Source organism: Dermacentor albipictus, chromosome 1, assembly GCF_038994185.2.
Source record: "Dermacentor albipictus isolate Rhodes 1998 colony chromosome 1, USDA_Dalb.pri_finalv2, whole genome shotgun sequence".
Taxonomy (NCBI): Eukaryota; Metazoa; Arthropoda; class Arachnida; order Ixodida; family Ixodidae; genus Dermacentor; species Dermacentor albipictus.
Window position 1 is genome coordinate 406,784,228 of NC_091821.1, and position 24,832 is coordinate 406,809,059.

Sequence of the window (24,832 nt, forward strand, 5' to 3'; positions counted from 1 at the left end):
GAGGTGTTCCTAATAGTTTTATTTTTTTCACTGTTCTTGCGAGAGTGCATACTTCTAATAGAGCGCCCAGCCAGCAAATGTACAAATATTTATATGTCCTTTAGCAGCGTCACACCAGCAGTCACTCGTTATGCTCACACAGTATCTTCTGTACTTCTAGGCTGTCAGCAGGAGCATTTGTAAACAAGCAGCCAACAAAGGCATTGCAACCCCACAAATGATGAGTGATCACTTTGCAACACCCAAGGTCTTCAATGGTGAATCCAAAGTGCCTATAACGCTCATCAGTTTCCAGAAGTGTTGCATTGGTGTAAGGTCCCAGTGACTGCGTAAAGAACAAAATAGAAACAGAAACATAGTGATTAGAGTAAGTAACATATATACAAACTAACCACTTGCACTTATCCAGAATAAGTGATCCTAAAGCATCACAAAGTTAAGAATTACTTTGATGACAGTTCTAGCTGCATCATGAACGTGTCGCTGGACTTTCTTTTCAAGGGCAGAACAAGCCTTCCTTTCTTTTATTCATTTCTGTTTCACTGAACCCCCCCCTCCCCCCCTGCACCAACTTCAATTTGTGTGCGAGAAAAAAGAACCACTCCCCCACTTAGGTTCCAAGAAGTGACCCAGCAACACCACTTCGAGGTGTTGGATGATGTTTCTTGGGCCTGAAGGTTGACAACGGGGATCGAAACCATGGTTAGAAAAATACGGAATAGCCAGACTCGCTCCATCAGCCCTATAGAAAGGATCACTTTTTGACAAACTGGAAAACTGGACATACTGTGTTCTTAACTTGATCTTTTAACCTTTTTAGTGTTATTAAAGTTTGTTCTAAATGTTCAACTGCATTTGACTTGTTATCTAGCTGGACAGCGGACGCTTTGATCCCGTCAAGTGCGATCTGCAAGGCCAGCATAATGTAAGCAGTAACCATTAGACAGTAGCTGTCCTGAAGAAAAAAAAAGATAGAAAGACAGAAGCACCAGAATAAAGAAGAAAATGAAGAATGTGTGGCTCGGAATGTGAAAATCTCTAAGGACAAAATGATCCTTGGCAGAATAAGAAGCTTTTTAGTCATAGCATGAGCTCCTGTGCAAATGAGCAGAGAACATGCTAACGCTGTGTTCCCAGCTGCAAGTAAGGCCTTTACAAATAGTATTGGCAGGAAAGCCCTTCAACATTTTGGAGCAGCCATTGCAGCAGGCTGGATCTACTTTTGGAGCACTGTTGTGACTTGGGGTGCAAAGAGAGGGGGCTTCACACCACCATAGAGAGACCGCAGGCCTTGGCCTGACACTGAGGACATATTAAAACAAAAATATATTGAGATGTACTTACAAGAACATGGGAATAAGATGAGATGAGTTCAGATCAGTTCAGTCTCACGCTGTAGCCCTCTCTAAGAAAGTGACAATCAGGTCTTAAATCACCTTCCCTCATTACAAAAACACTACAACCGTGGAAGGATGGAAAGAAGGAACAAATAAACGCAGCACTTGTGTTTGTTCTTTCTTTCTTTCCGTCCTCCATCCACTGTTGCACTTTTTTTATAATGGGTTACCAACCAGCCTGGTCACACACACTGCTTCTTGCATCCTTCTCTTTATTAGCCAGCGGACCACTGGAAGGAGAGACCACCAGTCATGTGATGCCACAGTCCAATCACCGACAATGACTGTCTTGCTCCACTTTCAAGGGAAAGGAGCCTTCCTCCTCTTCAGGTCAAGCACCCCAGTGCAGTGAGGGGTTGGACACGAAGAGGCAACCACAGGGCCATCCACACAGGGGAAAGGCCACTTCGACCCTACCTGGAGGTGTGCAGGGAGCAACTGGACGGGTATATGTAGGGTGTGGCTGCCATCAACACCACTGCCTTGTGATGTCCCCACTTGTGGCATGTTGATAGAAGACAATATTCTACAGGGTCGAGACCTCTGGACCTCTGGTAATTTGGTTTGGCCGCAACCACAACAGTTCTACTGATACCAGAAAGCGTTCACAAAGGGGCTGCATATTTGAGCCCAGTGACATGGGTCAACGACTGGTGCTGCTGGGCCAATATACGATCACGACAGCACCTACTCCTGTGTTCAGAGCAGGTGTAAGGTTTCTTCCACTTTCATGAAAGCACACACAGAGAAAGAAAATTTACATAATCATTTCATCATAAAAGCCAGGAACAAAATAACTGACCTGCTGTGACACACAATGTCAGCAACGGCAAGCCTACACTAAACATTCCATGCTGCCAGCTGTGCTGAGCAGAACTGTGCAAGATAACAAACATTAAAGTAACACCAAATAGAAACACCAAATAATATTAGCCTGACAAGATATTCTTTCAAAAGCAATTTTCTTCAATTTCACGGTAAGAATTGAATTATCATAAGAGAAGATTAATGTCACAGTTCCATTTATTAAATTTTTTGCCGAAAGCCCAGCACTGGTACGTCAGAATAATGGCATGAATTTGAACACACTTTTTTGTATTTAGGCTATTGTGGCTGAGTAAATGTTCTTGAAATTTGCTAAGTTCAGCCTTCGGTTCTTCTAGAATACAATGCAATCCAACTTTACCAATGAACCATAAACTAAGCCCAAGCAGTTGTCACCAAAATCCGTGACGTCATGGCAAGCTAGTGAAGAAACTGCGTAGTACATGCCTTTCGCTCTTGTGTATTTTCTGGCTTACCAGGCCTCTTCCCATGGTATGAGTAGTTTTTTTTTTTGGCATTGCGATGGGTAATTTACTAATGTAGCTGACTATAAGGCAGGACCGTTTTCCCAAATTGTACAATCTGAAATTCCAATTTTCTTTCATGAATCATAATCAGTGTTGCGAGCACATAATGTTCTTTATTCCACCACTGATATGACTTCGAGGACAATGTGTAAGGGCTAGGCCGCTTGCTCATTCTTGTTCAACTTCTTTACTACGAGCTTTACCAAAGAAATAGTTGACAAAGGGCATGAACCCTGGCCTGGTAGCCAATCATCGTGCGCACATTTATACAACCTGATGCTAAGCTTGAAGATAGTCATACGGTGCAATAAAGTTGCAAGCAACCCACTGGAATAAGTAGTGGGCAGTGCTTACTGGTATTTAGTCTACAGAGCACCATAACATACCACCCCTCGATGTGTACAGGTCTTGCATTGATCATGCAGTCACAAGAGCCAGCCCAGCCACCTAACCCATTGTAGCCTTACGGTTGGCGAGTAAAAATAGCATTGAATTAGATTCTGTCGGCTGCCACAATGGCTGTCTCATTTGCTGTAATGCTATGAATGAATGCAGCCCAATGAATGCAGCACTGCTACGTTTTGTACTGTATTTTGCAGTAGCTTCACAACTTTCACACAGTCGAAATTATGTAGTGGTGAAGCAATGGCTCAACTGAGGTAAAAAAAAAGACCTTTCTGGAGTAGCACAAAGCAACAAAATCCAGTTGGTACAGATTGACGCAATTGGAGCAGCATGAAGTAGGTCAGGGTCCCACTTCAGCCCCAATGACACCCAAGACAACAGACACTAGGAACCATGCCCAGCTCGGTGCTCATGTCCACAACCAGCAGCACTGGCTCGTCAACTGTGTCCATGAACATTCCATGTGTCACGGATACACTGCCAATGAATATATTCACAACATCGACTTGACTTCTTTTGCAAGACATTAAAAATTGTCCTGAGAATGCTTAGTGTGGATACACTGCCAATGAATATATTCACAACATCGACTTGACTTCTTTTGCAAGACATTAAAAATTGTTCTGAGAATGCTTAGTGTTTCTTATATCTCGGTTTAACGTTGATGTGTAGTGGTATCATTAGAGTTCTATTTCTACGTGGTTGATGGCTATGTAATGAGGTGCTACAAACTGAATCCAGCCGCATTTTGTAAAACCTTTAAAATGGCTTTTGGTAGCAATTTATTTTGTAAGAATTTCTACGCTGTGTGCTGAAAGAAAGTCAAACATTTAGTAGCCAGTTTCTCATGTGTGTACATTGATAGGATGGTGGTACCTTCCGTCAATGCAAAAAACATTCAGCACAACTTACTGGCCTTCCACTACACGGATCGATGAAGTCAGCCCAATACCCAGCCTCTTGCAGGGCTCTGCATATCTTCCGGGCCGTCATCACAAACTGTAGATATAGAAAATAAGTGATTAAACACTGAATGGTAAAGCCTGGCAAGTCTGACGATACTGAGTAATACTTGTTGGGGGGCTAGTCAGTGCATGTTTCCAGAAGAGGGTTGTAGCGTCGAAAATGTGTTGGTCTATGTGATGGTCTACGTGTTGTCTTTTTCGGCGCTACAACCTTCTTCTGGAAACTATGATGATACAAAACAAGAAGTATTTCAAGGCATGATTTCGTGGACCTGAATTACCACATTTACGCAAAAGTTTTCCCCAGCAACTGCCAGCCTCAGAGTACAATTCACATTATACAACCTTTAACAATGAAATATGGTGAATGAAGCAGCCACACCTACTTATGCAACAATGCATAAACGGCATGTTTCATACAAAACAATCCAAGCAATTCAACCTATAGCTTGGAATGTCTAGTTCATGTTTCATGTAAACTGTCAACGCATTTCAGTCATTCACTCATTTACTAACCTTCATTGTCAGAGGCTGTATTTAGAACTGTGCTATGATTATAAAATGATGTGCACACAAACACACACAAAGTAACAAATACATCCCCATAAAGAATAGATATGCATCCACAAGCAAGGTCCCCATGCACATCTAGATTTCATGTGAATGTATGCCCTGGCAGTAACTTAATGCACTATGCTTGACCACCAAGCACCTGATCTTGACTGATAATCACCCAAACATGTCACACAGTATTATGAAGCAGGCCCCCCCACTTTGTGTGCAATGTGGCAGAACACCACTCCTACTTTTGGGGTCCCAACTCTTCTTGTTAGTGCATGGGTAATGAGATAATAAGCGAACGAGCATTCAAAATGCTCCGACAAGTATTTGTGCATACAATAAGCAGTGGCTGCTGTATGCATCATGCAGTTACAATTACAATAATGTAATCTTTCTTCTTAAAGTGTAAGAGTTTTTAACAAAGCCTACACATTAAAGTTGTAGTAACATATTCATAAAAGTACAGTAAAAAATTTAGAAGACACTTTAGCTTTGCCTTTAAGAGTGGAACTCAAAAGCATAGAAAGATTCTTGACTGCTTTTCATGCTTCCGGCAACTGCAGCTTAAGTAAACGTAATGTTTACAGGGAAACGCTGGCGCTGAATGCTATGCACCAAGGCAAGCTTTCTGATAGAAGCGCGGCCTCTTGTGTGGGCCGATCTCCTGTTAACGTTTTGCACTTTTAATATTTCAGTCTGAAAAGACCTAACATAAAAGGTATGCATGGTGGGTGTTTTTTTTTTTCCATGACATTTATCTGTGGGCTGTAATTCTCAAAATTCCGAAGAATAACTTTCTAAAGAATGAAAGACAAGGTATGAGCAACTTTGGTGATAGAGGACTAGTAGGTATGCGTGGTATGGAATGATTTTTCGTGAAAAGACGGTCGACCCTCGATGCGGGACACCAGATTTTTTTGCAACACGGGGTCCTTAACGCTACGATGTTAAATTTATTGCATGGTTCAACATTCCTAGCTTACACTATTTCATGAATGCCACACCACCACCACATTGTTCCATAAGTTCTAATGTATAGCTAGCTGTCCAACCAGTAGCACTACTGTCCCGTGCTTATTCTAGATATTTCACTGCAAATATGACACGAAAAGCATAACAAATGAAGCTCACATAACACTATTTCTACCAAAATATGCAACATATTTCATTACAGGCCCTTCTGTTGGCGCAATGCAACTTTAACAGAAACAGTTAATGTGCAACTTCTTGCATCAAGTTCAGGACAACACACGAGACCACATAAAAGCACAGTCAAAAGGACATTCAAAAACAAGCAGACCTACACATGAATCCTGCTTCACTGCAGAGCCGCTCTGCACTGCAGGGCATGACCTCACTGAACAGAGCTTACTACTGTGTATTTCAGCAAGAATGTCATGAGGACGTACGTGCCAAGCAACCTCTCCTTTCCCTGGAGAAATCAAATTTATTTGGGATGATATGCCCAAAGCTATGAAAAAAGTCTGCACTGACCTTTACATAGAAAACACGTGCAAGCTTAAACACACCTACAAAACTTACTCTTCTTGCTCCAATATGCTATATTTACCATCTACAGTTGCCGACCAATTATTTGTACACCTTCACAGCACGACAACTTGTCTGTTCGATGCAATGTATACGGGCACCCAATATTTAAACTTTGCCTACCTGATGGCATGCTAGTTCAGCCGCCATTATGAGCAGTAAGAGCTGTATTACATGGCATAGAATCAATGAATGAAAGCTAACAAGCCAGGGTAAATTCTATGTGTACTCCTCATGATGACAAAGGTATATTTAAAATTATAATGTAACAGTCAAGCGACATTACAGAGACAAGTGGGTACCAAGTGGTTCAAAGTGGGTGCAGCAAGTCTCATCAGAGTGGCTTCTCTGGGCAACTTGGCTTACAATCATTACAACTGCTTCAAGGGGACACACTTGTGTTCAAGTTCGGACACAAACCCAGAATGCAAAGCATTACTGAAAATTGGAGGCCTTATTTAGAGCAACTTAACCAAACATTATGTAAAATTTCATTATCACAAAAAATTTGGTGAGGAGACATGACTCCTTTGAGGTCCAAGTCACTAGGGTTAGTCACAAATAATACCACTCCAAAAGTAACATACATTTTAGCTTCTTTGTACTTGAATTGTGACAAGGAAGTATATATATATGCAAATATAAGAAAACAGCCTCATCTTTAACCACGCAACAATGCAATACTATACAACTTCGTTAATTCGACTCTGATTAATTCGATCCTGACCATAAGTCCCAGACATCGGACATACATTTCTCCAAAACAACACTTCTGATATTTCAGACCTGAAGTTGGCCCTCGCCAGATGATTCAAACTTAAGTCCGTACGCACACGCCCAATCCGAATGGTGACGATAATCGCAATTGCAATGGCTGCAGAATCTGCTTTAGCAACACTATGCTATGTTCTGCCAAAAATACGTAGCGATTTTCGCCCTGCTCTCAGCAAAGTTTCAAGCAAAAACAGCAAATGACAATTGTTGATTACCCACAATTACCCGACTCTAACATGCACCTTCTTTTTATAAAATAAGTTTTAAAATTTCTTGCATATCACACTTGGATATGATACTGAAACCACATTTGCAGCATTGACAACAGCCTACTGTAAGAGTCAGGATCATTGCCATTGTTGGTGGTGGTGAAAGAACAAGTTTTCACTTAGGGTAGCAATGGCGGTGTGCCACTTTCTTAAGTAAGCTTGTGCAAAAGAGAAGTTATTTTAGTACTAAGTTAACGGGTCCGACAGCACAGATGTGGGCTCCAGTTTACAATGGTCACCGAGTCATTTAAGAAATGCTAAACTTCAAATACAGTGAAAATGCAGCGGAAGATGACATGTTGTGTTCGCCCATAGTGGCAGAGTCGCAGCGATAGACATTAAGTGTCGATAAATCTCCATTCTATGAAGGTAAATTCAGTAGGTTGCATCTTTTTCTGACTGCTACATTGGAGACATGTTACATTTTTCTTGTTATAAAATTGTGTGCACGTTAGATTTGAGGGCACATTGTTTTCAACATTGAACCCATACAGTCTGGGTGCACATAACATCTGAGGGTACATTAGAATCAGGCAAATAGTCCATTCCCAATAATACGACCCTTACGGGACCACGACATTTCGTCAAAATATCCAAAAGCAACAATTAGCAAACGGTGACAAAATGAACTAATTCAAATATTTTTTATTGCATGAAGTAGGCTGTGAAGTCTTTTTGCATCTTACTCTTGAAGCACGACCTCCAGCCTGCACTGAAGAGTGCAGAACTCTAGTTACGTGGCTTCAAGCCCTTGCATGTTGGGGGCATGACATAACACAAAATAAACAGGAACGGATTACTTAAAGGACTGAAATAGCGTCAGCCACTAAAACAGCTTCATACTTAGGGAAGCAGTAGTGTTGTCTGCTCAATTTATTGATTTTCAAGCTTTTAGTAACCACTGTATGCATGAGGAGGTGCCAGTGGGGGTCCAAAAAGCCGTAGCAGGAGAATTACACATTCAAACTAAAATTTTTGTTCTATAGGCCCCAACGTATGGTTTCCCACAGGGACTTTCCAGTGTATCCGAATTAAGTGAAAAGTCAAATAAAGTGAGGTTGAATTAATGGGAGTCGACTGTACTGCGTCAAGACATTCTTTATTGCCCTTATATTAATTTGACCAGTTGGATAATTTAATCAATATTGTCTACCTCGGCAAGGCCAAATTAACATTAGCAAGGCTCAAGGTATGGGTCTGTGGAGTTACTTTATTATTTTTCATTACTTTTTGGGAAAACAGGAAAGGCATAAATGGCAAAAGTGCAATTGCCACTTCCACCTTGCTTTCAATTTCTAACTTTGTTTTTGTTTAAGATGCAAGAAAAAAGGTTTAAATTTGAGTCAGTAGTTGGACTCTGCTTGCACTCCAACTGAGAAAATGCACTTGATAGAAGTCTATCTCGCACAATATAAAAACTATAGCTTTTGCTAATGTGAGCTTTGATGTAAATATGCAAACCAAAAAAAAAAATGCCGTCGAAGATCAACAAGTGCACCGTTCTTATTTTCTCTCATTGCATCTGTGGCCGCTAGAGTTGCGGTGAAGTAAGTGTTGGGTCCTTTTTTCTTATCTTGTACATTGTTCTGCGGCAATTTCTTCAGCCTTTTTTTCTTCCTTTTATTTTTTTGCTAGCGACACTTTCAAGCTCTTGAATGCACTTCCGCAACAAGCAAAACCACCTGCTGCTCTTATCCAGATGGCTAGTTGTGTTTGCCACAACCTATTCCCAGCGTCTTGAGCACTCTTTAAACTTTCTTAGAGCGGCTTCTTTCACAAAACGGTATAGCTACTCAGCTGTTGTTTGCCACAGCAGCTGCCCACAATCTCACATCGATATGCATTGCCACATTACTGTAGAATGCTACCTTTCACTTGAACACCATCAAATTGCTTTTGCCGTTGTCCTAGAAAGCCACACAGCTTATTCATCCAAAATTTCCAGTATAAAAAGTTCCACGATGGCATTGCACCAATCGAGGTGGGCTAGAAACTGTCAAACACAACAAGGATGATATGCGTTCGGTTGGTTGCCACCCTTTGCTGTTGCGAAGCAGCACCATTTCCAATGCAGTGCCATTGCGAGAACTTTCTGGACATTTTCCTAACAAACAAAAAATGCTCACGAGAGATTGCCGAGACACTGGAGAGAACAGCCATGGTTCATGAAAATCATCAGTAAGTTGAACATGCACAGCCATGCACTGCATGAAATGATTCTCCAGAGGCTTTGCATGCGCAAATCGCAGCTGCAATTTTGTTAGTTCATTAGTGCTTGGAAAAAGTGCAGGAATCAACCTTTACAACACTAATACCTGCACTGTGATTAAGCCTATTCTCACATTGTGAATTCACTATGAAGTGGCAGCTACAGACGATTTGCTCATGTTTGAGAAGTCACTAGTGTGTGAATAAACATGAATGTAAACTTTTCTACTGCACATATGAAGCTAAAATATTTTTGGTATTTTCTCGAATAGTCAAGGAGCCTAAAACTGCTACAATTTGAAAATAATCTTTTTTTCTTTTTTGGAGGGAAGGGTTGGAAATTGCGGTGTTCCTCCTAAACTATGCAGAAGCAGCACTAAGCACTTATAAAAGCTGCCCTGCCTACCACAAGAATATACTGCAAATTCTTAAAAGCATTCAGATCTCATTCATCACATAATCAGCTTTGTTCTAACAAATTGAAGAAATACCATGAAAACCCATATATAATGCGAGGTTTATTTACCAGAATTTGACATGCATAATCTACCTTTTATACTCCATTCAGGTATTAAGATTTTTTGCATTATGCTGAGCACCTAGTACAATTACGTATTTTAAATGTGGTGCGAAGTAGCAGGCACCTATGATCATCAACAGTCCTTGCGATGTAAACAAAAAACTGAAACCTCAAACAGCCGTGCCTGCTGCGCCAGAACATTCGGCAAGGCTGTGCCAATGACCTCTTGACCATTGTGTCTTTGTTTGTTACCAAGCTACACGACGGCAGCTCTGTGGAGGCAGCAAATGGTGAGCAATTTAGACTGCCGAATTTAACTTGACGTTTCAGTTCACAGTGACTGAAGAGAGTAGGTGGGTCTCGCAACAACAAGAAAGAAGTGCTTTTTGCAAGAAGCAGGAAGAGATGAAGTTTCTGAAGTCTGAAAAAAAAAGCCTTCTAAGAAAGTGAGGAAGACTGGGCAGCCTATGACTACGTTAAGTATCAATGCTCTCTGTGCCTTGAAGTGAACATCCAGCTACTGCAGGAAAACGTGATGGAGACCACTATTCAGGAAGAGTAATCATCGTAATGATATACGAATGACGTAGTGTAAGCAGACAATGGCAGCACTATGCACAACGTCATGCGATAAAAATGCGACATACACCACGTAGCATTTTTATCGCAAAGTTGTGCATAGTTATCGCACCACGCAAAGTTGCTCAAATCAACCTCCACTGGCAGACACTCACCGCAAGTGAGCTACTTCGAATGGTGTTGCAGCACTTATGGTATGGAACACACAGACTACTTCCATGTCTTTTACCACAATTTCTTGTGTTCATTCGTTTAGAGCATTACAGCCTTGCAATGAGCACCGAAATCCAGCATGCACTGGATAATAAATTTTATTAACTTTGCTGGCTTATCATTACGTTAGCGCACTTGTTTTGAATGTCCTTAAGTGTAGAATATTGAATGCTCGGAGTGGCACAGGTGACCACCGTTGTGTGAACCTCTCTGACAATGCGTAGTCTAAGGAAAGTGAATGAGCAGGCAACGCAGCTTCAAGAAAGCAATATTATCAAAGTGCACTAAATGTTCATGATACATATTATTAAGGATAAAAGTTATTTTTTTATCTTTTCGCAGTCATAAAATTAGAGGTGTGTGAATACCAAATAGAAGATTGCGAATCAAATATTGAATCAAATCAAGAAAACAGAGCTGAATATCAAATCGAATATCAGAAAGTTTAAGCTTCATGCTCCAAATTTTGTGCAAGAAAACACCATGCTGCACATGCTCAGGAGTCTACTCACATTACATAACAATAATGTTGCAAGCTGTCAGTAACTTGGGTATCTATGAGTCAAGGCGTATAGTATGGTACACTCTTATTAAAGGAAATACAAAATTAGTATGCCAGCACTGATAACAGCACAGGTCATATATGAAAGCCTGGAAAATATTTTTTATCTATAGAATATCTGTTGAGTAGGATCAAGTGCTTATTTCCTGTGAAGCTGAAGAAATAGTGATGTTATGTTGTCCGGAATACTAATGAGGCTTTCAGTTTATTCGTAGACCATACTGTGCTTAATGGCAATCATCAACTGCCTAGAAAGTTATGAACATTAGTTTTCTTCCAGGAAACAAAAGGGTTTTTCCATCTTTATGGCAGGTGGTTTCTGTAAGTTATTGTCAGCTCAGCTTTTCTCCGCTCAAAAGCAGAGACTGCTTTTGGCACAGCACAGGTCAACCACAGTCGGTCCCGATAGTAAAAAATGGGAACGTCTTCACAGTCGTGTTTGATGTCTTTTGGTGCCTGTCATAGGTTCTCAAATCAGGAGGCCCGCAGTAAGATTGCACGACCCCCCCCCCCCCCCCCCCACTTCTCTTCCTTTCCATATGCGTCAATCTGCTGTCTGTGTAAATTGATACTAATCACAAGACATTTTTGAGCCTGCCGTGTAAATCCTAAGCTAGTCTTATAACGGGTTGCTCTAAGCTAAAAAAAAAAACGATGTGTGCTTACGAACTGCGTTTGGAACAAGAAAGCCACCGTACATTGTTGCACAGATGGTGGCCGCAAACTACGGTCATCCCACACACACATTTATTGATGAAGTGGTTTGTTGGCTTTCTGAGAGCAGTGCAACTGCTGTTATAGATCTGCGTTGACTCGGCACCAAACCATAATCTTAGTCACCAGCAGTCGACGACACAGCTCTGACTAGGCTTAATATGCTAGACAGTATGGTAGCGACAAAAATTTTCTGCCGGCTGATGTGATAACGGGCTGCAAGCGGTCACAGAGAGCCTGCCATTAATATGTTTCTAGGGGTGGCTGATCAGTAATCGATTGCTAGAGCATGCGTACGGGTTAGACTGATGGCCATTGAAGCAACGTTCATGTCCATGGGCGACCAGCTGGCAGCTACCACGAGCATGCGTGCCAAGTTCGTCTATGAGCTTATTGGGAAGAAAGCTCCGAATTGTGCAAATCTGTATGCATGAACATGCATATTCGATACGATCTGCGTGCCTTCTGGGGGTTAATCAGCCTGATATTCACACATGCTTTCATGCTTTTCATGCACACTGCTTTGTTATTTCCTCTGTCCGTGTCGTGTTTATCGTTTCAATCGATCCTGTCAATCTGGACGAACCTTGTACTGACAGAGATTGCGCACAGTAGGAACAATGCATGTGCCAAGGCACTGACCACAGCCAAGTCTTTCACCGAATATTCGAAAAACCGAACACATCAGATGTTTGACTTGCAAATAGAATTATTCATACATTCATTATTTGATTCATATTTCTATTATAAGAGTATTGACAGACCCCTAAAAATTACCCTTTGCATATTATTTGGGTATATACTGTAGTTACTGCAATACATTCTATGCTCATTACAACGGACCCGCGTACAACAGACTGTTGGATACAAAGGTAAAGATATAAATCTATTTTGTTAATGCAATGAAGTTTGCTTTTAACAGACCAGCTTTATAACCGACTATCGGCTACAGCAGACGAAATTAGCGGCAATATTTTTCAAAATTGGGCGCATAAGAACGAGGACTTTTGCCATGTCGACACGGACTGACAACTGACTTGTGAGGGTCAGCCGATGATCGCGGTTCAATATCGCGTGCATGAGGGAGGAAGGTGGGGCGGAAACGCGCTGCCTCTTTCGGTCCTCTGGCGGCGTGGCCGCGGCATCTTGAAAGCGATCTGCAATGTGGACAAAGTGCGCACCGGGGCGGTTGCCATATCTTCAATGCAATCTGTGATGTGGACAAAGTACGTCCAGTGTCAGTAGCTTTGTAACTGCTGTGCCTTCGACATTTAGTTTGCGTTGAAGTGACAGACAGCACCAAGGTCAATTTGCTTGCTGCTGCTGCCGTGCTTATTTATCTTGTTTAATTTGTTACCACAATCGATGGTTCACCTATCGGGCAAAACTGCAACTTTGTTTTTTGTTGTTGTTTACTTTGGACGTTTGTCAACCACTCTTTGCAATGAAGTTGTTAGACATTGAAACGAAAGTTTCAGAAGTGGAGCGTTCCGGATATTATGGACTTCACATAAAATGGCATTTTTGTCGGATTATCAAGGTCAGTTGTAACGAGACTCGACTGTATCAGATATTTAGAATATTGTAATTGATGCTCTTTGCAGTGCACCATTCCGCAGACAAAATGGCATCTCAACTTGCAACAAAAGTTAAAAACACCATTTACATTATGCTGCTATATTGCAAAACAATGACCACATGCAGCACATCAAACACGCCCCATTACCCCATTACGTTGATTATGAAAGGCATTGAAGGCATCTTAAACCACTCCTTTGGCATGGCGATAAAAAAGAAAACACAGTCAGCATACGCTGCTGATAACATCTCAGTCAAATTCTGCAGCTGTGCGCGGCACGCGGAGCTCCCAAGTGGACCACAAAGTCATCTTTTTCTCAAGCACTCTCTTTTCAACGGAAGAAGTCTTCTCCTCACTTGCTTTGGGGCTGCCATATTTTGCTATGTAAGGCCTCGTTAATTCAGATTTCACGGGACTGAAAGAAATGTTCGAATTAACCAAATGCTCAATTATTGAGGGTATCAAGAAAACATTCTAACTACATCAATACACTTATATTTAGTGAATGAATGAGCAAATCCTATTTCTATTTCACACAAAAGCAGTTCAGAAGATGCAATTCTCGTCGTCTCGTGACTGATAAGCTCTCATCACAATGACGAAAGCCACGCGAATTCCTTCATAGCACGGTCATGAAGCGAGCCTTCATCTGAGACGCACTTTGCACTACCGTGCACACAACCCGATTATTTTTTCTTCAGTCAGCTGATCACCAACAGATCACCTGACCATTGTGATGTAGCCGGTGTTCTTCATCCTCGACAGCCTTGCACTGATTCAAAACGAAACTATTCATGGCCACAACCGCTGTCAACAAAGCTGTGGTAATTACCGACAGGATTGTGGATGGCGACTGTGCAATTATGAAGGCCTGCAGCCAATGCGGTGTTATACACAGCAGGGAACGCAAAAATTAGGGCTTTAAAGGCACCAATAGGCATACGTCATTCTGTCGTTGCTGTCATTCAGACACAATTTCCACTGATGACTATAGTGATGCAGGCTCTGCTGCTTCGTTTCAGTTGGCTGCTAGCACCATTTTTTTTTTTTTTTTGCACTGCACATTTGCGGAGCTCAGTTGTCCAAATTAACGAAAGAGTGATTGCATTGAATGATGTGTACGCCTGCCGGGACCAGAGAACAAGTCAGAATTATCCGATTTTCTGAATTAATGCGGGTCAAATTAACGACGTTTTACTGTAGCAGATTCCCACACGCGGCTGCTATTGGCCAATAGCTGACTTAAACCAAGAAGGGTGATTGGATCAGTGCGCTTCTTCCTACTGTTACTGTGCATATTTACTGACACAGCTTAAAGGTGCCCTGAACCACCCCTCAGGCTTGGTGAAATAACGTAGCCCATGGGTAGTACACACTACTGTGAACATCTGAGCCAAGTTTTGCTGCTGTACACGGTGCGTGGAGCTTGCAAGCAGATCGCGAAGTCAGCTTTCTCTCAAGCGCACTCTTCTCTGCAGAAGGCCCTGTCCTCACTCTTTTCTGGACACCTTATTTTGTGATGGGACGCTTTATTGTATCATTCCCTTATCGTGCCGACTGCAGCTATTGGTAGCTGCAGTCGGCTACACAGCGTAGACACTGCGGCCACCACGGGGCGCCACTACGAGCCCACTGGCTAAGCACACTGCGGCTCGCTGAGGACAACCGCATTTGGCTTATGTTTAGCCTGTTGTAGGCACTGAAATCGGAAGTCATGGCATCTAAAATGAAGTTTGAACTGCGTGCCAAGGTGACAATTAGAAGGCAGAGCACTGTGGGCACGCCGCATTGCGCTGTTGCCTTCGCGGTGCAAGGCATAGAAGAAGGAATGGGAGCACAGGGGAGGCCGTACTTGATTGCCAATAACTCCACTTATGCTGAACGCATTGAAGTAATTTTTGGAGCAAGGTATTTCTGAAACCGCCTATTTTCATGTCAAACGCCTTTCTCAATTTCAATAAAAAGTGGCTCTGGGCCCTTTTAATGAACAGGCTGAACTAAGCAAAAAACTCCATTTCTAACTTCAGTAAGAATTACGTACTTCCGCAATTATAACTATCGCACAAGGTTTACTTTCATTTGTTAAGAATCGGCCGTGCATGCCCACGTAGGAATGAAACTTTCGCTACTGTGCTTATCATTGTCATGGCAGTTGGGTCTCACTCATTTTGATAAGTCTTTAACATAAACTAGCCTTGAACAACGCAAAACTTAAGGTCAGGCCACATGCACACTTACACTTGTGCACATGCACACATGCACGCTCACTCCTGTCCGCTCCTGACTAGATGCCTTGGCAGACTTCGCTTCATGTTGAGCTATTGTGCAAAATGTGCAATTTGGGTGCAACTACTACGCATCAATCAATCTGATGCAGGACAAAACTGTTTTGCACCACGTAGCCCGGCCAGACTGGAGCACATAAGCACGAGCGCGCACTCCAGCCCTGCCGTGCACATAGTTAGCCACTACAGCTGCATGTAGATGCGTGACTACGCCTGCAGCATAACGTAGATACCGCGGCCTCCACAAGGCGCCTTGACGAACCCACTCGCTGAGCTAGCAGCATCTCGCTGAGGATAACAGCGTGCTCTAATTGGTATCTGTGGGCGACGCAAGTAAAGGCCAGAATGCCAACATATGACAAACAGGTCCTCTGATTCCCAAGTTGCATACCCTCGAGGAGTGTAGCCACCATGGTCAAAGCTGTTTACGTTAGGAATCCTTTCAATGCAAGTCCAGAGTGCCGCATCCATCACTTAACTGATATGCGCACTGCCGACGTTCTCGCATGAGCGAACATCATCATGAAGTTTGTTTGACCCTCAGAAAGTGCGTGATTGTCATAGAGGTAAATGTGAAAGGAAATGTGCTATTCATGTCCCACGGTGTGAGAATAGCCATGCGTACCTATCTAGTACAATATAGCACAGCAAAGGGATGAGAGACAATGGACTGAACCACAAGCAGAGAAATAACATCCGAGTTTGGCACATCATAGGTGCCAAAATCAGAAGTAGTGACGTCTATGTGAACATCCAAAATAAAATTTGAACTGCGCGCCACGGTGACCATAAGTAGGCGAAGCACTGTTGGCACCACCCAACTTGGCTGTCGCCTTCGCAGTGAAAAGCACTGAAGAAGGTCCGAGAGTACAACAAAGGGGATCAAAGGCGATCTTTGACTGCCAATAAACCTGCCTCTGCTGAACACAATGAAGAACTTTTTGCTGTAAAGTATTTCTGGAATACTCTACCTTAACATTATATGCATTTCTTAACTTTGATAAAAAGTGGTTAAGGACCCCAACACCAGCATACAACCAGAGAGCTAACAACATACCTGCCCTGTGAGCTCTTCCCTCTCTATATCCACATCCTCACTCCAGTAAGTCATGTCATTTTCAGTCTTCTGGGTCAAGGTGATGACAGTGAGCGGGTCACCAAAGATGTTTCTAGCAGGAAACAGGTCCTGAAAGTCTGATATGGAGAAACAAAACACGTTAGTTACACAAAAACTTGAACGAAAATTACGAACTGTTCACTAATAACAATTACGCAAGACATATTACACGAAAGGCTCGATGGGACAACTGTTCACTTATAGCAAAGTCACACAACATTGGAAATAATATTGGTCAAACTGGGTGATAGTGGAGGAGAAATTACATGTGTTAAAAAAATGAAAAGGCCGATTTTCTTTGTTTGTGCCCAGTAAGAAGCAGATGAGGTGTCTGAGCAGCATGTAGAGAAGCTTCTTATGCACATCTCTTTGCATGTTCATCCATTTTTGTTGGCAGGTGTAGTGCTCTCCATGGCAAAACATGACGTCATTCATGTTGCCAGGAGGACAATAAAGGCGCTTTATTGCAAAGATTGGGAGGCCAGGAGGCAAATGTCCCAATCAATCAATTTTATGGATAGAAATCTTAGCTCTTGCCAGTACTCTTGGCTATGCCAGTGAAAGTGCATGTGAAGGAAGGAGTGGCACGACTTCTATAGCTACAATTTTCATGTGAGATACTTGTGAAGTACAGTGACAGTATACAAATTGGCCTAGTGAAGCGTTGCATGGACCATTACATCACACACAAAGTGAAACTATTGCTATACGTGTGTGGTATTTGATTGTTCGAACGAGGTGCGTGGACGCCATCACTTGAGAAAAGAGGAGGAAGAACGAACTGGGCTCACGCTGTGAATCTAACCGGTCAGCACTGACCAGTTAGATTCACAGCGCGAGCCCAGTTTGTTCTTCCTCTTCTTTTCTCGAGTGGTGGCGCCCACGCGCCTCGTTCAAACAATCAAATACCACAGGTGTGTAGCAATATCAATTAAAGGATTATGAATTAAGAATACAGCCCCAGACTTGACAACATCAGAAATTTATATTCCCCACTTTGTGGAATAGCACCTGCTTGTGGTAGTTCAGCTGTGGTGACTGGCGCAGAGCCCACACGGCAACACTTTGAAGACGATCCGTAAAAGTATGTGCCAGGCCACAATTAGGCCCAGATAAACAGAATTTCGCTGGCATCTAGAAATAATCTGAGATATCAAGCTGACCTTAAGAAATACATGTGTGCAATGTCCAATGAAAGTGTCAATCTACCCATGATAATATTCTACAACTGCAACCAGCTCTTCCTACAAGTTTTTGCATTCAGGACCCACTGAAAACAATGTTTTGGGCAATACAACAGGGTGGCACGTTTCCTGTCATGCTATACAAATGCATGTAGAGGTAACCACGGTGCAATACTTGCTGCAGTACAAGCTGCACTAGAGCCACACAGCACACTCGGTTGTGACCTCTGTGAAACAAGAGCTACATAGCACGTCATGTAGTTGTATGACATGTACAAATGAAGTTTCCCCGTATAACCTGAAAGGGCCCCCATCCTCCATGCTACTACTAGTCACCACTGAATAAAGAGCACACGACAACAGATGCCCAACACTTCCCTAGAATCATATTGTCACATAGCAGTGACAGTGAAGAAGGCAACAAGACTGTGATTAACGAAACTAGCGTTTTATTGGGTGAACTTGTGCCCTCAAAAGCAGGCTACACTCAAAGAACGATAGCGGTGAACACAGTCAGCGATCGGCGAAAATCTGATCAGCGGGTCAAGCACGCCAGCTTTTATACATCAGTCGTCAAATGTTCCACAGTAATCACTGGGACCGGCATGTCTTCCAGAAAGTTCTACACTATTCGCGTCGCGCATACATGCAATCAGATTACACAATGTTCGGTGACAGACTGCGAATGGAACCATCGATAACATTCCAGAAACTCCCCATACATGCGGTCGCATCCTGCGCCCTGCGATGACATTTCTTAGGCAGTGAAACATGGTTGCCCGATAAATATAGACAAGTACACGTGTAAATATCGTTAGAAGCCAACAAAGACACCAAGGACAACCTAGGGGAGATTACTTGTATTTACTAATTGAATTAAAGAAGTGATAAATAATGGAAATGAGAGTGGGTTAAAAAACAACTGGCCACAGGTGGGATACAAACCCACGTCATCGCATTACGCATGCAATGCTCTTACCAATTGAGCTACCGCGGCGCCGTTCTCCCGTCCACTTACTGGGAATTTATGTTTTGTGTTTGGTGGTGCTGGCTAACACTCCCAGGATTAGTTCCGGTAGTAAAAACATAATACCCCAGAAAGTGGATGAGAAAATGGTGCTGTGGTAGCTCAATTGGTAAGAGCATCGTACACGTAATGCGAAGACGTGGGCTCGTATCCCATCTGTGGCCAGTTGTTTCTTCATCCACTTTCATTTCCGTCAATTTATCATTTCTTGAATTCATTTAGTAAGTACAAGTCATTTCCCCTATGTTGTCCTTGGTGTCTTTGTTTGTTGGCTGCTTATGATATGATTAATAAAAACCTAGCCCCTCGGTTCCCTTTCTTCTCATTCACTTCCCTAGAATGTTAAGCTGATTTGCACTTGCCCTTTTTCAGAAGGTCTGGACAGTCCTGAGCATTGCACTCAAGTATAGTAGGTGGGCCAGGAACCCCGCCAAATGCCTCTCTCAGGAGCTGAAAAAAATAAAGTACGTAAGACAAAGTAAGTTACAGTGAGGGTGCTGTATAAATATCTACTACAAGTCATCAAGACATAAGTCTGACTCCTGCACACTTCTCTTAAAGGCGCCCTGAACCACTTTTTATCGAAGTGGAGAGAGACATTCGGAGTAAAAATCGGCTATTTCAAGAATACTTTGCCACAAAAAGTACTTCAATGCATTTAGGGGAAGCAGAGATATTAACAATCAAACACGACCTCTATTGTTCTGCTGTTCATTCTGCAATGCTATGCACTGCAAAGGCTGCAGCAGAGTGAGGCCCGCCCACAACGCTCCGCCATCTAACTGTCACCATGGCACGCAGTTCAAGTTTGATTTTGGATGTTAACGTTGACGCTACCACTTCCAATTTTGGTGCCTACGACGCACTAAACATAAGCCAAACATTGCCCTCAGCAGGCCACAGGGCGCATAGCCAGTGGACTCATGGCGGCACCCTGCAGCAGCCGCAATATCTACCCCACGTAGCCAACAGCAGCTAGCAATAGTAGCCACCTATGGGATACAAGATAAAGTGTCCAGGAGAGAGTAAGGAGGCAGGCTTCTGTTGATAAGAGAGTGTTTGAGAAGAAGGTGTCGTCGTGCTCCACTAGCAAGCTTCACGCACCGCGTACAACAGCAAAACTTGGCCAAGATGTTCACAACAGCGTATGCTACACACAGACTATGTTCCTTCACGAATCCTGAGGGGTGGTTCAAGGCCCCTTTAAGAGACACTCGCAAGGCTGGGTTATAACTGTGACATATAACCGAAGCTTATTGTCCAAAGCAGTTAATAAGCAAGAGCCATAAATGTAGACCTAAACTGAAGAAAAATGCAGCAGACCTTGGAACCTATATACAGCGAAGTTTTGTGTGAGTTGTGGAGGTCACACGACTGGCTTAGTTGCAAATGCTCACTTCGGTCAAAAAGTGACAGCCTTGGGTCAGTCGCTCACTGCACGGCTGTTCAGCTTTGTAACTGGAGTCACAAAGCTGCTGAACCAACCAGCAGATAAGGATCAGCGCAAAATGTGTAGGACAGATCTTTCAGAATTTGAGCTGACACAGCAGATCATTCCAAGTTGGTTGCAAGATCACTATCGAAATACGTGGAGACAGCCTAAAAATGAAACAGCAGTCCAAGACTGTTTCAGGCTATGCATGTTTCTTTTAAATTTTATCAAGTCTAAGAGAAGAGGAATAAGAATAAATAAATAAAAAGGGGCAGAAAAGTGTGCATGTTCTTGGATTCTATGCTATCAGTAACAACCTTAAAGACTTTTGGAGGTTTTCTTCAAGCTGCAGGGAGTAGTTCTTTGTGTCCACCAACATCCTTGACAAAACCTTAGAGCACAACCCAGGCTTTGTGCACTTGCACTTTCTGGGCTGTCCGAGTTAACAGTACCTCTTCTTCAAAGCTTCTCAGTCATTTTGGGAACTCAACACAAGAAATGAGAGCCTGCCTTTATTGCGCAACCTCTGTCAGTTATCGGTGTGAATAGATATTTATGCTATCATTACAACATACAAAGAAGTTGTTGGGTGATACCCCACAAGCCTATTCAAATTAAAACATTAGTGAACACGACAGTCATGTAAACGTTGCTATGAATACATGACAGCCTTAAATATAAAAAAGCTTGTGTCATGCTGCAAGGTTAACATGAATATGCTAAGTGATGCATTCCCAGAACAACCCTTGAACATTCCATGTTTGAAACACAATGCAGTGTGGAAGAACAAGTGTGTTACTCACCTCTTCCGGCGGGCTCAGGAACTGCGCCAAAATGTTATGGTACCGGTCAGAGTTTGTCTCTCTTGAGAGCACATCACATGTCTTGGGACGTTCAAGTGCCACTGGGGCCACGCCAAAGTCTATTGGCACCACACCTACATTCCCTGGAAGGGGCACCCTCAAGTCCTTGGGCCCAAAGAGCGAGATCTCACGTCCATTACGGATGGTGCTAGCTCCCTGGTCCTCTGGAAATGAAGAAAGATGACAAGTTCTGTTTTAGCCAAGATGCTTTGAGCTTGAATCTGGCTACCTGTGCACTGCAACCTGCAATTAGCAAGGCACACAAATCCTCTGTATGACTGCTCATTACACCACAAAACAAACACCAGTGACAGTATGTGTACCTCCACTTGATAGCACCATTTTATTCAGCAAGCAGCGCATAAATGTATAGCAATGTTCCGGCAAGTACATTCACTGAATATAAAGCTTTTATGCAAGAACGCTTACCTGTTAATCCCCATGAAAAATAAAAATCATGCAACTTACCACTGCCATCTGTTACGGTTGATCCCATGAAGAAAGCACACAAATTAAAGCAAGAACTACAGGGCACTTAGCCCTTTTAAGCATGCACAATTTGGTTATTTATAGACTTCAACAAGCAGCCTTTATCACATGTTTCTGTAATGGCCAGATGTTCTATATGAAAACATCCCACCTGCCACAGCAGACTTGTTTTCGGCCTCAATTAAGTGCAATAATGCTTTCAATAAAGCTTAGTTTCCTAACCAACATTATGTCTGAGTAGAACCACAATTCCAAACGCATCTCCATTAAGAATAGACATCCATATTTTCTTTGAAATATTTATTATTGAAATTACTATATTGACAGATATTCTCTTTACAAAACTGCACCAACATTTGAACCTCAAACAGTGAAAAAAATTCTTCAATAAGCAATGTTCCCTCAAAGGAACACCATCAGCATGTACCACCAGAGATCTATAACCAAGCTGTGCCGCTTTCTGCTGAACATCAATACTACACAGTCAACACCAAGTGCATCGATATTCAGAAACATAATATGATCCAAATTGGTAGCTGCATTATTAGCACGAACATCTCACATAGACTTATTTTTCAAAATACGATGAGTAAACATGCAATAATGCAAAAACCAGCACACCACAAATGATTTTGTACAGACAGACAAATCACAAAGTTCTAATGACTGAATTTCACAGCTGGTAAAAGAATTTCCAGCCAAATCACTCCTTTAGTTATATGATGCACATAGTACCTGTGAGATCTCGGCACCTTTGTTTACAGGACTTAGCAGGAGTCACAACAATAGTTTACATGTCACATGAAGAATGAATACATCAAAGACCAATACCTTCTGGCAGCTTGAGGCAGTTAGACTAGGGCAATGTGCTGCACGAACTACTGAAAGCTTCTAACAAAGGTAAAAATACACCTGCTCATAAATAAAGCACAACTCCTTAACCTTTTAAGACCCAGTAAAAGATTAAAAATACAACACTAATTATTTCAAGTATACTCAACTCCTAATCAAAGCTTCAAAGAAAAGGGAAAACACCTAAGTTCTCATAAAACTAACCTCATGAAAAAGAAAAGAACGACTAGCAGAAAGTGACTCTAACAGTGCTTGGCTGAGAAATTTGTGATCCTACCTTTCGTCTCGTTCCCAACAGGTTTTGTCGCAAGTGAACTAGAAGACGAACTTGAAGAGAACCTTTTGTGACTCTGCGCCCTAAGAGAACTTCGATACTGACAATAAACAACTCTTCGTGGTAGCCGATGCATCTGAAAGATAAACGGCCGAGCTTAGAGAAAAAAAAAGGGGGATGGTCCAAAATGTCACAGGACAGTACGATCGGAAAGTTCGTAACATGACGAAGTATAACTCACGTACCTTGTGCGGGGATTTAAATCAAGATAAACTGATTACTGCAAAAAGAGGGAAAAGACAACGTATTCGTAAGGCACAACAACTCAACTGTAGCAAGTCATATCACTGCTTGAAACTTTTTGTGCGCAACAAACAGGGACGAAGAATAGAAGAAACACAAGGACGAGCGCTTGTCCTTGTGTTTCTTCTATTCTTCGTCCCTGTTTGTTGCGCACAATAAGTTTCAAGATGAATTTGTTCCAACTAGGCCGACTCGCAGTCTTGCTTCAGTTGATATCACTGCTGTTACAGTTTGTCTCTAGTAGACGGTGATCAAAACAGTGTATGGTACGTTGGATTTGGCACCGTAGCGTGCCAAAAACTAGTGCCTTCGTACCAGGAATGTAATGAAATCAGTGAGGAAGGCTATTTTCGAGATGACAAAAGTGTTTAGCACGGCCCTCAAACACAAATGAAACCATCCTAAGCTTAAACCCATCATTTCACTACGAGGTCGTGTCCTCGAAAATTGCTTTGAAGACGGCTCGATTACATGCAGTACCCAATGAAAACATCAACGACAGTGAGCATGCACCAGTAATTACATCATCCGTGACATTGGAAGCAGTTTGCTTACCGATAAACACCTTTTAGCGATCACGTACGCAGGTTAGTGACGTCCCTGCAACACCAATGTTTGTAGGCTGCGCTGCTCGCCGCTAGGACTGGAATTTCCCTCATCTTAGCATTATAACTTTACGACTGCAGATGCCGCCACAAGCATCAACTTGAGCAGGTGTCCGCACTTTTTTTCTTTACCTTGATTCTTTATTGCTTTAAAATGCTGCTAAGCACATCAACTACATTTATTTGCTTTAAATACACAAGAGAACTGCATGTAATGGGATTTTATGGTCTTTTCTCTTTGTGTTTCGGTTTCGAGAACTTGTCCGCCGTGTCCGGCGCATTCCACCCTATGCGACAGCCGAAAATAATCCTACATGACCCTACGGTGCCTTCGCTTTGTCCCTACATATGACCCTACGCACTAATTTTTCGTTCAGTTACTGCATTACATAATTAAATAGAACAGAAACATTGTGAGCAGTAACAGGCGGCCACAAGAAATAACTGCAATCGTTCAATAAGAATACCTCGTTAGAAAAAGCGATAAAAGCATACGATCCAAAATGACTAATAAATTTGGCAGACTCAATTGTAGTTGACATCTACGTAATATGAAGCGTTGCGCGAATAGTTGCTGCACGAGACGCCGACGCGTACCGAGCTGGTTGCGCTCGAGCGGCCCGAGAAGCGCATTTTTGTTTTCCTTTGCAACAGGAAACGTGCGCGAAACCGAAACGAGATCGAGCCATGATGGGCGACACTGGAATGGGGCTCTTGCATTGCCCAGGGGGCGCTGCGAGAATAGTGCTAAAAAG

At 42.5% G+C, this 24,832-nt stretch overlaps 1 protein-coding gene across 3 annotated transcripts; it reads right to left on the reverse strand.

The window, feature by feature from the left end:
* Positions 1-4: 4 nt before the first annotated feature.
* Positions 5-24,152, reverse strand: LOC139054698 (cobalamin trafficking protein CblD). 3 transcript variants are annotated; one of them, XM_070532146.1, is made up of 8 exons: positions 24,028-24,152; positions 23,415-23,449; positions 23,173-23,305; positions 21,495-21,718; positions 19,622-19,709; positions 16,989-17,125; positions 4,067-4,153; positions 5-325 (listed from the first exon to the last, which is right to left on the reverse strand). In XM_070532146.1, exons 3-8 carry the CDS (start codon positions 23,303-23,305, stop codon positions 122-124), a joined length of 873 nt encoding a protein of 290 aa, XP_070388247.1. In that variant the 5' UTR covers positions 23,415-23,449; positions 24,028-24,152; the 3' UTR covers positions 5-121. The 3 variants fall into 3 exon arrangements, with proteins under 3 accessions (XP_070388247.1, XP_070388248.1, XP_070388249.1); XM_070532147.1 differs by lacking the exon at positions 24,028-24,152 and adding an exon at positions 23,890-24,007; XM_070532148.1 differs by lacking the exon at positions 24,028-24,152 and adding an exon at positions 23,788-23,930.
* Between the last annotated feature and the right edge of the window lie 680 nt (positions 24,153-24,832).

Bases quoted from the DNA above. Each gene is read 5' to 3' on its own strand.
- LOC139054698 (XM_070532146.1), bottom strand. From the start codon at position 23,305: ATGCATCGGCTACCACGAAGAGTTGTTTATTGTCAGTATCGAAGTTCT. The intron at 17,126-19,621 runs GCAAGTGCAAAT...TCTCCATATCAG, and splicing joins TCCAGACCTTCTGAAAAAGG to ACTTTCAGGACCTGTTTCCT. The intron at 326-4,066 runs GTAAGTTGTGCT...TTCTTTACGCAG, and splicing joins ATCCGTGTAGTGGAAGGCCA to TCACTGGGACCTTACACCAA.